This window comes from Vigna radiata, chromosome 10, assembly GCF_000741045.1.
Source record: "Vigna radiata var. radiata cultivar VC1973A chromosome 10, Vradiata_ver6, whole genome shotgun sequence".
In the NCBI taxonomy this organism is placed as follows: domain Eukaryota; kingdom Viridiplantae; phylum Streptophyta; class Magnoliopsida; order Fabales; family Fabaceae; genus Vigna; species Vigna radiata.
In genome coordinates, this window is record NC_028360.1 from 4054884 (window position 1) to 4069447 (window position 14564).

The 14564-nt window shown below is 29.5% G+C and overlaps 1 protein-coding gene across 1 annotated transcript; it reads right to left on the bottom strand.

The window, feature by feature from the left end:
* Positions 1-12379: 12379 nt before the first annotated feature.
* Positions 12380-13618, bottom strand: LOC106774692 (bidirectional sugar transporter SWEET7-like). Its single transcript, XM_014661737.2, has 5 exons — positions 13576-13618; positions 13418-13454; positions 12956-13334; positions 12742-12861; positions 12380-12623 (listed from the first exon to the last, which is right to left on the bottom strand). The coding sequence occupies exons 1-5, from the start codon at positions 13616-13618 to the stop codon at positions 12423-12425; spliced, it is 780 nt and encodes a 259-aa protein (XP_014517223.1). The 3' UTR covers positions 12380-12422.
* Positions 13619-14564: the final 946 nt, after the last annotated feature.

Consider the following 14564-nt stretch of genomic DNA (forward strand, 5'->3'; position numbering starts at 1 on the left):
AATATAAATTGAAAACGAAAATAAACATAAATATAAAGGAAAAAGTCTCTTTAACAATTTTTTTTAATAATTTTTTCACAAGTATACGTGGTAGCTTGTGATTGGTCCGTTTTAAATATATTTTTAAAATAAATTCAAACAGACCAATAAAATAGTGACATGTGTCTTGTTGTCAAAAAATTGTTAAAAAAATTATTAAAATATCATTATCCAAATATAAAATTCAAAACTTATGCATTTCTTTCTATTTTATTTTGTACTTTTTTTTTATTTAATTTGATTTTAGTCAATGATTTTATTTATGGTTTGATTTGATTTAATATGATTTGTATTTCGTTATTAGATTTTATTATATTTGATTTGATTTGATGTAGATTTAATTTGATGTTAATTTGATTTTGTTAGTTGTTTTTATTTGTTCTCAATTGATTTTATAAAGAGAGAGATATGGGAACTCATCCAGAATCAATCTCAAAAGTTTCCATCATCAGCATACAGAGTCCCTCAACACGCCATACTCAAGTCCAATCATCTCCTTTCTCATCATCTAATTACTGCTGCTATACTTGACTACCCGAGTCTTCTATCTGCACTTATTGTTAGAATAAAAGTTATAATTAATAAGCAGGGCAAGAACAATTTCATATTATAGCTTAATGGTAACTTAGTTAATTTAACTTCTATCTCTAAAATAATTAATATACAATACAATTTCATCATCACATCACATAATTTTTTTTCTTTTTTTTAAAAGATATAGTTTATCAAGTGATTTTTTAGTTTAATTATCTTAGTTGTATTTTTTTTTCACAGATTTAGATTCGTATTTGTGTTCTGATGCTGATATAGAGTAAGTTATACAATATTATTAAATATATGATATGACATCAAACAATTTGACCAATAAAAACACGCATCTCATAGTTTGATTAATTTAATTAAAAGTGAACAACAAAATTGGATACTAGATGGAATAACGCACTGAAGTAACCAACCCAAAGGAATAAATATGTGGATAAAAAATTACAATTTTAATATAAGTAAATTTTAGTCTGATCCACTAAGAACTTATCTCATCCGGATTCTATCTGTAGCGAGTCAAATTGGCTCACTAGTTTTCATAATTTTTTTTTTCTATTTTTTTTCATTATATTTGGAGTTTAAGATATTTTTAGATTATATTATATTTTTTTATTTTGAATTGTTTTTTAAATTTAATCTCATTTTAAATTGAAATTTATTGATTTTGTTCTTGAAACGTAATATTATTTCCTGTTTTAAATAATGAAATTTGTTCATTTGTTGAGATTGTGGTTGATGTTGGAATCTCCAAAAAAGAACTTTCTTATGCTATAGTGAAAGCAGTTCAGAAATATGGTGTCTTTTAACAAGCAAAATATATTATATATGAAGGAATTAATTAATGTTGTAAAAGAACAAATGAGGGTTATTATTGAACTTGAAAGTAGTATTTATAATGTAAGAAAGTTAGTTAAAGAGAAAATTAAAACCAGGGTATAGAGGGTGTGGACAAAGTATGCTGGTTCAACATGATCACCAAAGTCTGGGATTTGAAGGTCACCTTGAAATGAAGGAAGCACGATGTATGATCAAATGAAAACTAGACCGCAGTTCAAGAGTTAGGCGACTAAAACTCCATTTATCAGAGATGACAGAAGAAAACAATGAATAATACAATAAATTGTACTGATATTTAAATGTTTAGAATTTGACATGACTTTGTTAAAGTAAAATAGAAATGTAATTCTTACTTAATAGGTTGATGTACAAACTTTTGCTGTACATCAACATATTTGTTAAAAATTGGTTGAATGAAATTTGTTTTATGTTTTCTGTTTCTCATTGTTATTTGAGGTTGGTATGAGGGATTTCATATTTGAGTATGGTAGATTAAAATATATCTATACCAAATATTTTAATTATTTAATTTATATTTATTATAAAAAAGATTATACATTTCTTGAAAGGTTAACATGCATAGTATTTATAATAATCAGGATCAAATTGAAAACAAAAGTACTAATATTTTTTGGTTAGTTAAAATACTTCTCCAAAGAGACTTTTACTTTTAAGAACAAACAAATCCACTTCTTAAATTGACCGTAAATTTTTATTTGGCTGGAATTTCAAAACAATGCCCATATTGTAATATAAAAAATAATACGGGTGTTTTTAATATAAAATATTAATTGTTTCTAGTATATAATTAAATTTTTTTAATGCTCTAAGTTTTTCTGATTTATTTTACTGTGAACATAATTAATCGATTTCTTTTATGTTCATTCAACTTTATCTAATATGTATTATGATTCCAGAAAAACAAAAACCAATAAAAATACCATAACATTTTTTAAAATTATTGAGAATGATATCGCTTTAATTTTCAAAAGTATTTTTATTATAGATTTCAACTTAAAAATAATAGATATGAGTAAAGATGACCATCAAACATTATAAACATCATTATTTAGTGGATAAATACTGTCATGGTGACCAATGGTTTTGTTTTTTTTTATAATAATTAAATATAAATTGACATTTTGAAACGTTATCACTGGAGACTATTCATATTTCATACTGTCACAAACATTCATTAGAGATGAGGAAGAGTATATTAGTTTGATAAACATGTCAAAATCTACAATACTAATGGAGAGACAAATAAAAAAAACCATGGACTTTAAGCCTAACTCAATCTCACACAACTGGTTTGTAAGGTGAGGTTTGCATCCATTTATATGTTATGAATTGATCTTATCTCTAGTCGATGTGAAACTTCCAACACACCCTTCTCATGCCAAAATATATATATCGAAGGTAGGACTAGACATAGATGAATGGTCCGATAGCGGGTGACAAAGAATAAAATATCGTTAGAATAGACTTTAACCATGACTCTAGTACCATGTTAGAAGTGGATTTTAAACTTAATTCAATCCCACAAAACCGGTTTGTAAGGTGAGGTTTCCACCCACTTATATATTATGAATTGGTTTTACCTCTAATCGATGTGAGAAATCCAACACTTAACTCAAATGATAGTTTACAACTATCCAAATTCTTTATAAATGAGGATAACTCTCTTTTCATATCAAGCTTTTCCCCATGAGTAGAATTATTGTAAGTGCAGATTTTTATTTTCATGGTTCGTAAATACATTGCATTCTCCATAATATATCGTAATATATCTTGCAAATCGAAACTCATCTAAATATCCTCTGTAATTTTCAAGACGGCAAGTTTTAAGGTGTGATGAAAGCCTGTTTTATTTTCTAGTTTTTCATCTTCTTCATTTCTAGGGTCGTTTTACTATAAAATATATATTGCATATTTTTATTTTCATGGTTCGTAAATATTTTGCATTCTACATAATATATCTTGCAAAATGTATCAAAATAAAAAATTAGAATAATATTTATTAATAAGAACAAGTTTACATGTAATATAAAAGTTAGCATAGACGTAACGAGTAAATTATTATAAATAAATAATTAAAAAGTAATTCATATTAGTATACAAATATTAAAAAAAAAGAACATTTTTAATTTTCAATATCAGTAACTTTCCAAAATTGGTCGAACTTGGTTTATTGCAATGATTTTGAACCATTGTTTGTAATTGTTATAAAAAATTAGTTAAGTTAATGACGGAAGTTTTATTATAAAATTTTTATTGTTTCTAGTAAATAAATTAAATTAAACCAATATCTTTTATGTAGTAAATAACCCATTTATATTAGTTGCAAAAATATGCATCCCTTTAAAGATTTCACTTAATATCATAGAAAATAATTATAGAAAAGTAAAGGAATCATATTATAGAAGCATTTTATCTTTCAAGATTTTAAAATAGAGAGAATTAATACAAGAAAATAACACAGATATCATAATAGCGGTATATATGATGGAGTTTGATTCGATATTAAAATATAGATATGGACGGAAATATTTATATTCTCTATAATCCATTAGAACTTGTATACTAGCATGCCCTCCAGTTCTCTTTTTAATTTGTTGAATTATGAAATATTTATACATTGTATAAATAATTTTTGTTGCTAAAAATTAGTTTTAGAATTCATAGTTTTAAGAATTAGAATAATATTTATTAATAAGAACAAGTTTACATGCAACATAAAAGCTTGCATAACAAGTTTGAATAAAATACATGATAATACCTATCATAATTAATACATTAATATAAAGTTATATAATGCTCATGTGTAATGAGAAAATTATTATAAATATATATTATAAAAATCTAGTTTTAAGTTAATGACGGAAGTTTTACTATATTTATTATTTCTAGCAAAAAAAATTAAATTATCCCACAATCTTTTATCTAGGTATTAAACTTGTTATTGCTCCTTACCGATTTTGCTTACCCCTTTTATTAGTTACAAATATACATCAACATTTCATTCACTGTTTCCTATCATAGAAAAGTATTGAAATTCAGTTCAAGATTTCACTTTTTCTAGGTTAAAGTTTTAATAAATGTTTATTGAATATTTGAATGATATAATATAGTATACAAAAAATAACCTCAATTATCTTAAAAATTAACTATTAAATTTATTTAAATTTTTATAAAAATTTATAATATAACTTTAAAAGATAAATAAATTTATTTTTTATTTCTTTTGTGGTGTTTTAGTGTGTAGCTGCAATGATCGTATGTTCAAATTATATACGTAAGCAGAAAATAAAATAAATGTCTTTATAAAAGATCTTGTAAATAATGACGAAGAATGTATGTGAGATTTCAAAAATATGAGTATGAGACATTATTATTTTTAATGTAATATGTATGTTTTTCTTAAAAAAAGTTACACATTTTTAAAAGATATTGAAGATACATTTTATATATATACTATTTATATTAATCACATAAGGATCAAATTAAAAAAAAAAAAAAACTAACATATTTGGATCATTACAATACTTCTCGAAACAAACTTTTACTTTTAAGAACAAGCAAATCCACTATTTAAATTAATGTCCGTAAATTTTTATTTGGTTGGAATTTCAAAGGCAGGCAATGCCTTTGTGGTAAGTTTTTAATATAAAATATTTATTGTTTCTAGTATGTAATTAAATTTATTTTATATTTATTTAATGCTCAAATTTTTTCTAATTTATTTTACTGTAACAGACAATTTCATGCTTGAGAATATCCAAACTGCACTTAGTTACTTCAACTTCTTATAGGACTAACTTGCAAGCCATGAGAACCTAAGCGTTGGACGTTAAAAGAATAACTTAGGGTTGTGTTTCCCATATTGTGCATAGAAGAATGATGTCATTAAATCTTTATTACTAATAATTAGTCTCAATACTTTTATTCTGCTTTTTTAATATCACTTATTAAATTAAACACAAATTGAGTAATATTTCAGAAGTCTGAGAAAAAAAAAACAATGGTTTTTTTAAGAACTGTAAAAGCAGAGTAAATACTAAATCAATTTAATATGTTATTAACTCTTTTTTTTATTGAGATTATTTTGATATTACCAATTATATATAATTTTCTAATGGTTGGTGTGGTATAATTGTATTAAAATTGACAATAAAAATAAATTATTTTTATATTTTTTAGTAAAACTTATTTTTAATACTATTTCGATATTAGTTGTATAAAATTAAGTGTTTGGTTTGCAATTGTCTTTAATTTTTTTTAAAATAGTTATTTTGAATATTAAATATTGTATTGTATAATAAAAAATTAGTTTTATTTAATGATTGAAATTTCAAATTTATTTACGTTAGTGTATCAAATTTAGTACTTTTAATGAGTGAAATATGAAATAAGAAATTTATTTACATGATTTAAATATTGTATTGTCACTACAATACAATTTATATCTATCTATTTAAATAGATGTTTCTTGCAATTAGATAATTCAAGATTATAATAAAAAAATCATATTGCTAGGATCAATTAGATGCAGATTTAGAGAAAATCAAATCAATATAATTTATTTTTTTTGTGTATTTGTTTTATATATTTCTTGTACTTTGTTTGTGTGTTAAAATTTGTTCACCAAGTGCAAAATAATCTCTCTTTAGCTTTGAATAAAAAACTTTCTAAAAACAATTGAAGCATATTTTTATCAATCAATTACCCTATTTATTGTATTTGAGTCATTCTTTCTTTCGTTAAATTTTTTTAGTTCTCAAATTATCATACAATTTTTGTTTTCATTATTCTTCAAAATTTTGATTTATTTTCATTTTTCTTCTTTTAAAAAATCTTCAATTTAATCCTTCATGAATAACGGTTTTTCTTATTCCATAAGATTAATATAATTAATAATTACATCATAATAGATGGCAAAAATGAATTTTGATTTCTTTACATTCACCCTTTGTTCATAGAATTTAAACTCAGTGAAAACTACAAAGCACCCATAATATATTACACATTATAGGTTCATTGCACAAGGACAACAATCAACATATTTCTCTCACCAAAACATAAAGCTTAAGTAAGTCAAATCTAGTTTCATTAAAAAAAGTTTACAATATATTCCTGCTAATTAAACCTTAGTACAACTACTATGTTTTTAACTTAGTTATCTCTAATTTAAAGACTTTTGGATCCACTTATGTGAGCTTCCTTTTTTCATGTTAATCTAGGTCATTGAGTCCACAGGAAAAACTATTTTGCACACAGATAATAAATAACACCACTGTGGAGGAAGAAGATAGTTATATTAGGTATATTAGCATTTTGTTCATTAAAATTATTTTTTAACATTTCTTGGAATTCAATATTATGCACTGAATAAATTGATTTGTGTAATTAATATAAGTTGCAAGGATTTGTTGATTGATTTGATAGTGTACTGTATTTTCATTTTCCCTTTATTCAAATCTATTAATTATGGTTAATTATGATAATGGTTGTTGAGATTTGATAACTATGTATTTTAATTTATTTAATAGTTTTTATTATATTAATGTATGTGGTATATTGTTAGAAATATCTTGATTTATGGTTACATGTATTGTCACATGTATTGATTAGATTTTATTATTAATGAAATTTAAGCATGTAAGGTTCGATAATTAATTGAATGTAAATATCTAACTAATGGATTGTCTTTCTAGTATTTGAAATCCTTTTGTGAAAGGATGAAAATCTATTATAACTGATATAAAAGTTAAAGTTTCATCATATCATAATATATTTTATAAAACTATGAGTACAAGTAGTCACATGTTTTACATAATTACACTTTAATATATTTGGTTAATATATAGATTTTATAAATCAAAATATTTCAACCGATACCATAAATTTCAAGAAAAATTATTAAACTGATTAAGATCATCATCAATCTTCACTAATGCATATAAAAGTTTATATTATATCTAAAATCAAAAAATTATAGTGCTAATCAAGTGAATCCATCTTTCACAATATAGATAATATATAATGTAAAAAAACTCATCATGTTAACATCCCAGCTTAATGCAACATAATAATCAAAGTAATTTATCTAATATTTAATGACATTTGTTTAATATTTTACAAAAAGGAATATATATATATATATATATATATATATATATATATATATATTCCTTTTTGTAAAATATTAAACAAATGTCATTAAATATTAGATAAATATCACTTAAAATAGATAAGTGTATTTGTCATAATAATATTAATAAATTATTCAACAAATTAAAACTTAAGGATTATAAACTAATCATTTCTGTCGTAGTAACTTTGGATGCACATTTCTTTAGCAGCATAATATCAAATATCAGATAAGATAAGAAAATTCCATATGCATTTGATGTATGTCAAATTTCGCATTATCTTATTTATTCATCTGAAAAAAGAAAGTAAAATAGATAATTTCATGTCCTTGTAAATATGTAAGAAGTGATGCAATATTATGGAAGAGATAACAACTTATAGTTTCATTATCATCATAACTTACCAAAGTTATTTTCTAACATTCCTTCTTATATATGAGAAACTCACTTATATTTGGGTTATAGTCGATCAGTTGACGAAGAGTGCCCACTTCCTTGTCATCAATTTGAAGATGTCCATGGCAAAGTTGGCTCAACTATACATCAAAGAAGTGGCTCTGTTGCATGGAGTGACGTCAAGTATCATTTTAGACCAAGACCCCAGATTCATCTCTCGGTTCTAGCAATCACTTCAACAAGAAATGGGAAGCAAGTTGTAAATGAGTGCAACATATCATCCCCAAACGGACGGTCAGTCTGAAAGGACAATCCAGACGCTTGAAGATTTATTGAGGACGAGCGTTCTAGATCACTTGGGAATTTGGGATGAGATATTGTCGTTAGCAGAATTTACATACAACAACAGTTTCCAGTCCAGCATAGGAATGACCCCTTTTGAAGCTCTTTATGGACAAAAGTGCAGAACACCCTTGTGCTGGTTTCAAGAAGGGGAAGCAATATTAACTAGACCTGAACTCGTTCAACGAACGACTGAGAAGGTGAAGCTAATCCAAGAAAGGTTGAAGGTGTCTCAAAGTAGGCAGAAGTTGTATGCTGACCGAAGACGAAGACCTTTGGAGTTCGCTGCAGGAGATCATGTATTTCTTAGATTAAACCGAACGACTGGTGTTGGAAGAGTCGTTCAGCCAAAGAAGTTGTCTCCCAGGTTCATTGGTCCGTATCAGATTTTAAGGCGCATAGGATCGATCGCTTAGGAAATAGCATTGCCACCTCAACTATCCAACCTTCACCCAGCTTTTCACGTATCTCAACTCAGAAAGTACATAGCCGATCGGTCTCATGTTTTAGAAGCTGAAGACGTCCAAATCAAAGAAGACTGTTCGGTAGAGATGCAACCTATCAGAGTTGATGAAAGAATGACCAAACGACCAAGTGGGAAAGCTACGAGCCTCATCAAAGCCATATGGGATGACCGGACAGGTGACGCTACTTGGGAGAAGGAAGAAGACATGAATGAGTCCTATCCTCATTTATTCTCGGGTAAGTATTAATTTTCGAGGATGAAAATTCTTTTTAGTTGGGGGGAATGTAAGACCCCTTAAATTCCCCATTTGTAGTGGGAGACAAATGTCACGTCCGTTTAAATTCCCCTTGTTAGTGGGAGACAAGGTGTACTGTCCATTAAATTCCCCATCCATCGAGAACCGTTTGACAACAGGGAAGGTGTGGGTTTTCAGAGAGTGGAAGACAGGTGGCAGGCAGGGAGTGGACTGATCGTTTTTTTGGTGGCAGTATTTAATGTGGGATTTCAAAAACTGGTGCCACTTCTCTGCATGCAAAACTTCGTCTTCAACCTTCAGCAACCCATTTTCTCCTCCTTCTCTCTAAAACTCTCCACCTTCTCTCTAGATTTCTGACCTTGTTTCTTCTCTGATCAACAATCCGTTTCAGATTAAGTCTTCCCGGTGACACGCTCTTTCAGTTGCACTGATCAGTTTTCCATTTGAACCGGTATGTTCAAGTTCTCCTTGTCCTTTGAAGTTCTGCGTTTTGCTAAACATACAAGTGTTTTCAGCTTGCATGTGGTCGTTTATCCTTCTCTGAAATAGTTTTTGGTGTATTTGATTCTATGGTGGATGTTTTCACCGATCAGGCAATTGATTGGGAGTCATACAAGTAGTGAACGTAAGAGACTTAGAAGCTTAGCTGGAATTAGAGGTAAGGGAAGCTTATAGAAATTTAATTATGACTATCCCTTATGAATTGATGCATGATTTAATGAGTATATGATTGATGATTTTAATTGACTATTGATAGTATTGTATGTTGTTGGTATGTATAGTATGTTTGATGTCTGGTATGAAAATTGGATAGTAAAAGAGTTATTAGTAACCTTGCTGAAATCTTACAAAAATCATTAGGACCGTTCGGTTTTCCCCAATACGTTCGGTCTTGGATGAATCCTCTTCTGTAGGGAATCAATTGATGACCGATCGGTATTATGAAAGCTTATATTGATTGTCTTATTACCTAGTTTAGTCTAGCCATTCCAAACAAGTCAAGAAAGTTTCATTCTTAGTTTTAATATATATATATATATATATATATATATATATATATATATATATATATATATATATATATATCATCTATTTAAAACGTTCGGTCATAAACTGAGCATTCGGTCATTTAAGTACTCAGTTTTGAAGTGCTAGGTCATAGACTAGCATTTCGGTCATTTAAGTGTTCGGTCTTAGACTAGCACTTAGTCCTTAAAGTACTCGGTTTTATATTAATACTATTTCTTTGGAAGAGTGCTTGGTCTTACACTGACACTTGCTTTTCCCAAAGAGTGTTCGGTCTTGTACTAGCACTCGGTTTATTGAAAAAAACTTCTTTTATTTTAAATCATTCGTTCAAAGCTGTAAAGTATTCGGTTTCCCTAAAGATAACCAGTTGTTGACCGTTCGGTCATTCCCATAAATTATCTATATCTTATAAGATTTGCTCGGTCTTAACTAGTATTCGGTTTTCTTTCGGTGTATGACCGTTCGGTTACTTCCTAAAGTACCTTTGTATACATCTAAGAATTATTTATGAATGAGATTGGGTATTATACTATTTGATTTGGATTATATGGAATGAGGAAGATGAAGAATATTATGATAGTCTTAAGAGAATTCCAAGGAGGAATGTCTTATGATTGAAATTGAATGGTAAAGTATGAACATGGCCAAGTTAAACTGTCACTTATCCTGATATTCCGTGATTACTATGAGGAGGGTAACTCATGCGTGAGAATGGCAGGAGTTCCTTTAGCCTCAGGGTATTTCAATACCAAGGTAGCCCCATGATAACGATCTAAAAACCGTTATTTTTATGCTTAAATATGATATCAAAACACACCCTTTGTGGCTTAGAATGAGCTTAAAATCAAGTAAAACACTTAGTTGAGTCATGAGAGAGTCAAAAGTTGGTTTTAGAGTTATTATGCTTGTTTTTGCATTGTTTTGCAGGGTTTTGATGACAATTGAAGATGGAAGTGAATTAGGACGGACTTAGATTCAAGAAAAAGGAAGATAAGAAGAGTCTATGAACCACTCAGCGGTCAAAATCAGCGCTGATCAGTCAGAGCGATTAGAGGCAAACCGCTCAGCGATAAAACTGACCGTTGAGTGGTGGCGCAGCCAAGAGGCAAACCGCTAAGCGGTTTACTTAGGCGCTGAGTGGTTATCTGTTTTTATTTGGCTTAGATTTTGTTATCTTTTTGGTCTATAAATAGATCCAATGCGATTCAAATTGTAATTTTTTGGCCAGGAGATACGTCTAGAGCTATTCTACACACCTTGGAGGAGGTTTCTTGGATGCTTAGGCTCCAATATACCAAATTTAAGGTTTATTCTTCCGTTCTTTCATTATTTTTTATCTAGATTCACCATGTCCATGGTGAACTAAACCCCAGGTTGTTGGGGAACAATGTAATCTTTTGAAACTCTATATCAAAATTCTTATCTTCTTTATATGCTTGCATATGCTTATATTTATTACCCCACTGGACTAACCTCGGGTGACGGTTTGTTGAGTGTATCCCAGCCAGGTCCACCCGGGTGCAAAAGCGTCGTAACTACATAGTTCATACAGTCCGGACAGGGTGTAAAGTGGTCGATTATTATGATTTATGCGTTCGGTTCTGATTGATATACTTGTATAATAAGTGTATGATTGAAATATTGATTTGGAGCATTCAGTTGTCATGTTTTAATGTATGTTGGAATTGATTAATTAAATTACATAAGCTTACCCTTATTTTTCCGTCATGTCTATGTTGTCGTTCGGTAATTGTCGTTCGGTTGTTCTCTTCACTACAATGATCATCCAATGGATGTGAGCAGAGGGTGATTTTGAAGATTCCTTGGAGGACGCCCTGCAGAATGTTCAGCCTGAAGATAGTGTATGACCATCTGGTCAATAGATTGTAGATAGTTTTATTTCCTAGATAAACGTTCAGTATCTATTTGTATATACTGTTTTATAAAACCGTTCGGTATAACTCTCCTTTTGTAGTACCCTTTGGTCTTAAACTGAACCCATAATCATTCGGTCTAAGCATGTATATCCTATCAAACTTTTAGTTCCTTATACAGTTTTAAATTCTTAATGATATTTCTATTCCCTTTCTTTTTAATTGCTTATTCTTCATTGTTCTTTATTATTGTTTTTGTTAACTCCTTAAAGTAATTAGAGTTTTCAAATCTATATTTATTGGGATGTTGCAAAATTTGTAATGTGAAATGGTAACAATCTAATTAAAAATTAGGAAGAGAATTGAAAATGTTGAGGTTGAAAATTATATATTATAAGGTGACTATATCTAATGATAAGACCGAGGCTTCATTTGGGAAAAAGAGTACATCCATATGGATTACCATGAATCATAGCATGAAGCTGAAATTAAAAACCATCGGGAAAAACATCAATCCCGTTGATATTGCTAGGATCTTGATCATTGTTACCGACCACCACCTCTGAGAGATTCGCCTCTCCTACCCCTTTGGCATTCCTTCCTTCTATCTGCCTCTTAGTGGACTTGTAATAGGTTGCGTACAGAATTAGTTGTGCCACAGAAAATGTTGTCCCGATCCCATTTGGTATCTGAATATTTACACAAAACAACAACGGGTTAAGTTAATTACTGTATAGAATGTGTAGAGGGAAGATGAAGAAATGCATGAAAGGATAAGGGTTTGTTAGTGATTTTGTTTGAACTTACAGCCATGAAAGGATCAAAAGGGATGAGAGAATATGCAGTCCAAGACAAACCATTGCCAAAGGACGCTAGAGAGAGGGAAAATGGCATGTACTCAACGCTTTTGGTCTTCATCACCAGTTTCTGCATCCCCATTACACATTTACTTGTTAATTAACACTTGCAGACTTTGAAGCTAAGAACAAGGAAAGAAAAGTGTTGAGAAAGGATGCGTGACCATGACGGACAAGGGCGAAGCGTACATGCCAACGTTGAAGATGACGCAGATGGTTCCAACAACAGCAGAACGTTTGTCGACATCATGAATGGAAGTGAAGGTGAGAATGGAGAGAAGCGTGAGGAAGAGGAGTTGTAAGAAGAGGCAAAGGAAGAGGATGAGCCTCTTAGTACGAGTAGAGTAGAGGAAGAACAGGGTGACATAGATCATCTCAATCACGCATCCTCCACCATTGATGCTCACCACCAGCAAGCTGTGAGGGTGCACCATTGGTAGGCCATACAAAGTCCAAACCATGCAGTTCATCAGTGTGGCCATGTATGGCACTGCTGAGTACTCCTCCACTGATCCCTTTTTCCATATCTCCAGAAACGTTGGCCTGCAAAATCATATCATGTTACTCAAATCCATGGCCACCTAAACACACAAATCTGAGGGAGACAAAGAGATAGATTAGTTTACACTGGAGACAAGAAAAGGCACCCCGAAATGATGTTTCCTGATTGTGGGAAAAAACAATAAGAAAGTTAAATCACATGCATGTGCTGATATATTAGTGTTCAATATTTTTTCTTATAATGAAGTTCAGAAGGTGATCAAGTTGAGTCCCTGGCACACACCTATGATGCCAACCACTGTTCGAACAATATCTGCAGTGACCATGTTTCTTTTCCAAGCTGAAGTGAAACGTCAATAGTAATATGATATTGGTTGGTAATGGTATGAATGAATTAACATAATAGACATGCATTTTAGTAGAGTGGAAAAAGTTTGGTAGATCATGTTTGTGACATGAGTTGGTAGAACAAGTTCTCATGTTAACAGAACAATTAGATTAGAGTGAGATTTGACACATGGGTGACAGTTCACTATTTATCTCTTTTTAGGAACAATATTGCATAAACACTTTTCAATTTTCCTATACTTTTAAGATTAAGAAAATGATACATTGGTATTATTAGAAGAATATTTAATAGAAAATGAGGTGTTTGGCATTCAATCATTTTTATATGCACTCTTTATTATCTATTTTTTCTTATAAATATAAAACTTCATTTTTTTAATGATTATATTATTTTTAAAAGTGAGTTGTGATACAGTCTCAAAACATAATTTATTTATTTTTATCTTAATATATAATTATGTTAACTATTTTTTCTAATCTTGGAATTCAAATTCAAACCATTGTATACTTTGTTTGATCATAAATTTGGTGTTAAAGTATTAATTTAATCTTTTAGTATTAAGAAATAAGAAACACTACAAGAAAAGTGGGTTTTAACGGCGGAAGAAAAGAGTAAGTTAAAAGTGGATTTTATTAGAGTGGGTCAAACTTATTCTAAAATGTCACTAAATTCAAACAAAGTTGATTTTATGCACCACAATTCATGAAAATTCTAAAATGTCATCGATTTGTGAGAACGATAAGATCTTCAGAGCTATTTACTTGCCCTAAGAATAGGAAGTTGGTGTTCAAATCATTCCCCGCTAATCAAAGAGGTTGAGCATTGATGGATAGGGATGCAGCAATTGATGGAAGCTGAAGGAGAGGTGATCAAACTGTGAAGTTACTATTAAGTACATATTATGTGGTGTTTTTATTAGTTAA

Coding starts and splice junctions, on each gene's coding strand:
- LOC106774692 (XM_014661737.2), bottom strand. CDS start 13,618: ATGGTCACTGCAGATATTGTTCGAACAGTGGTTGGCATCATAG. Junction 13,335..13,417: donor TGCCTTTTCTTGTCTCCAGT/GTAAACTAATCT, acceptor ATGATTTTGCAG/GCCAACGTTTCTGGAGATAT. Junction 12,862..12,955: donor CTTCGCCCTTGTCCGTCATG/GTCACGCATCCT, acceptor ATGGGGATGCAG/AAACTGGTGATGAAGACCAA.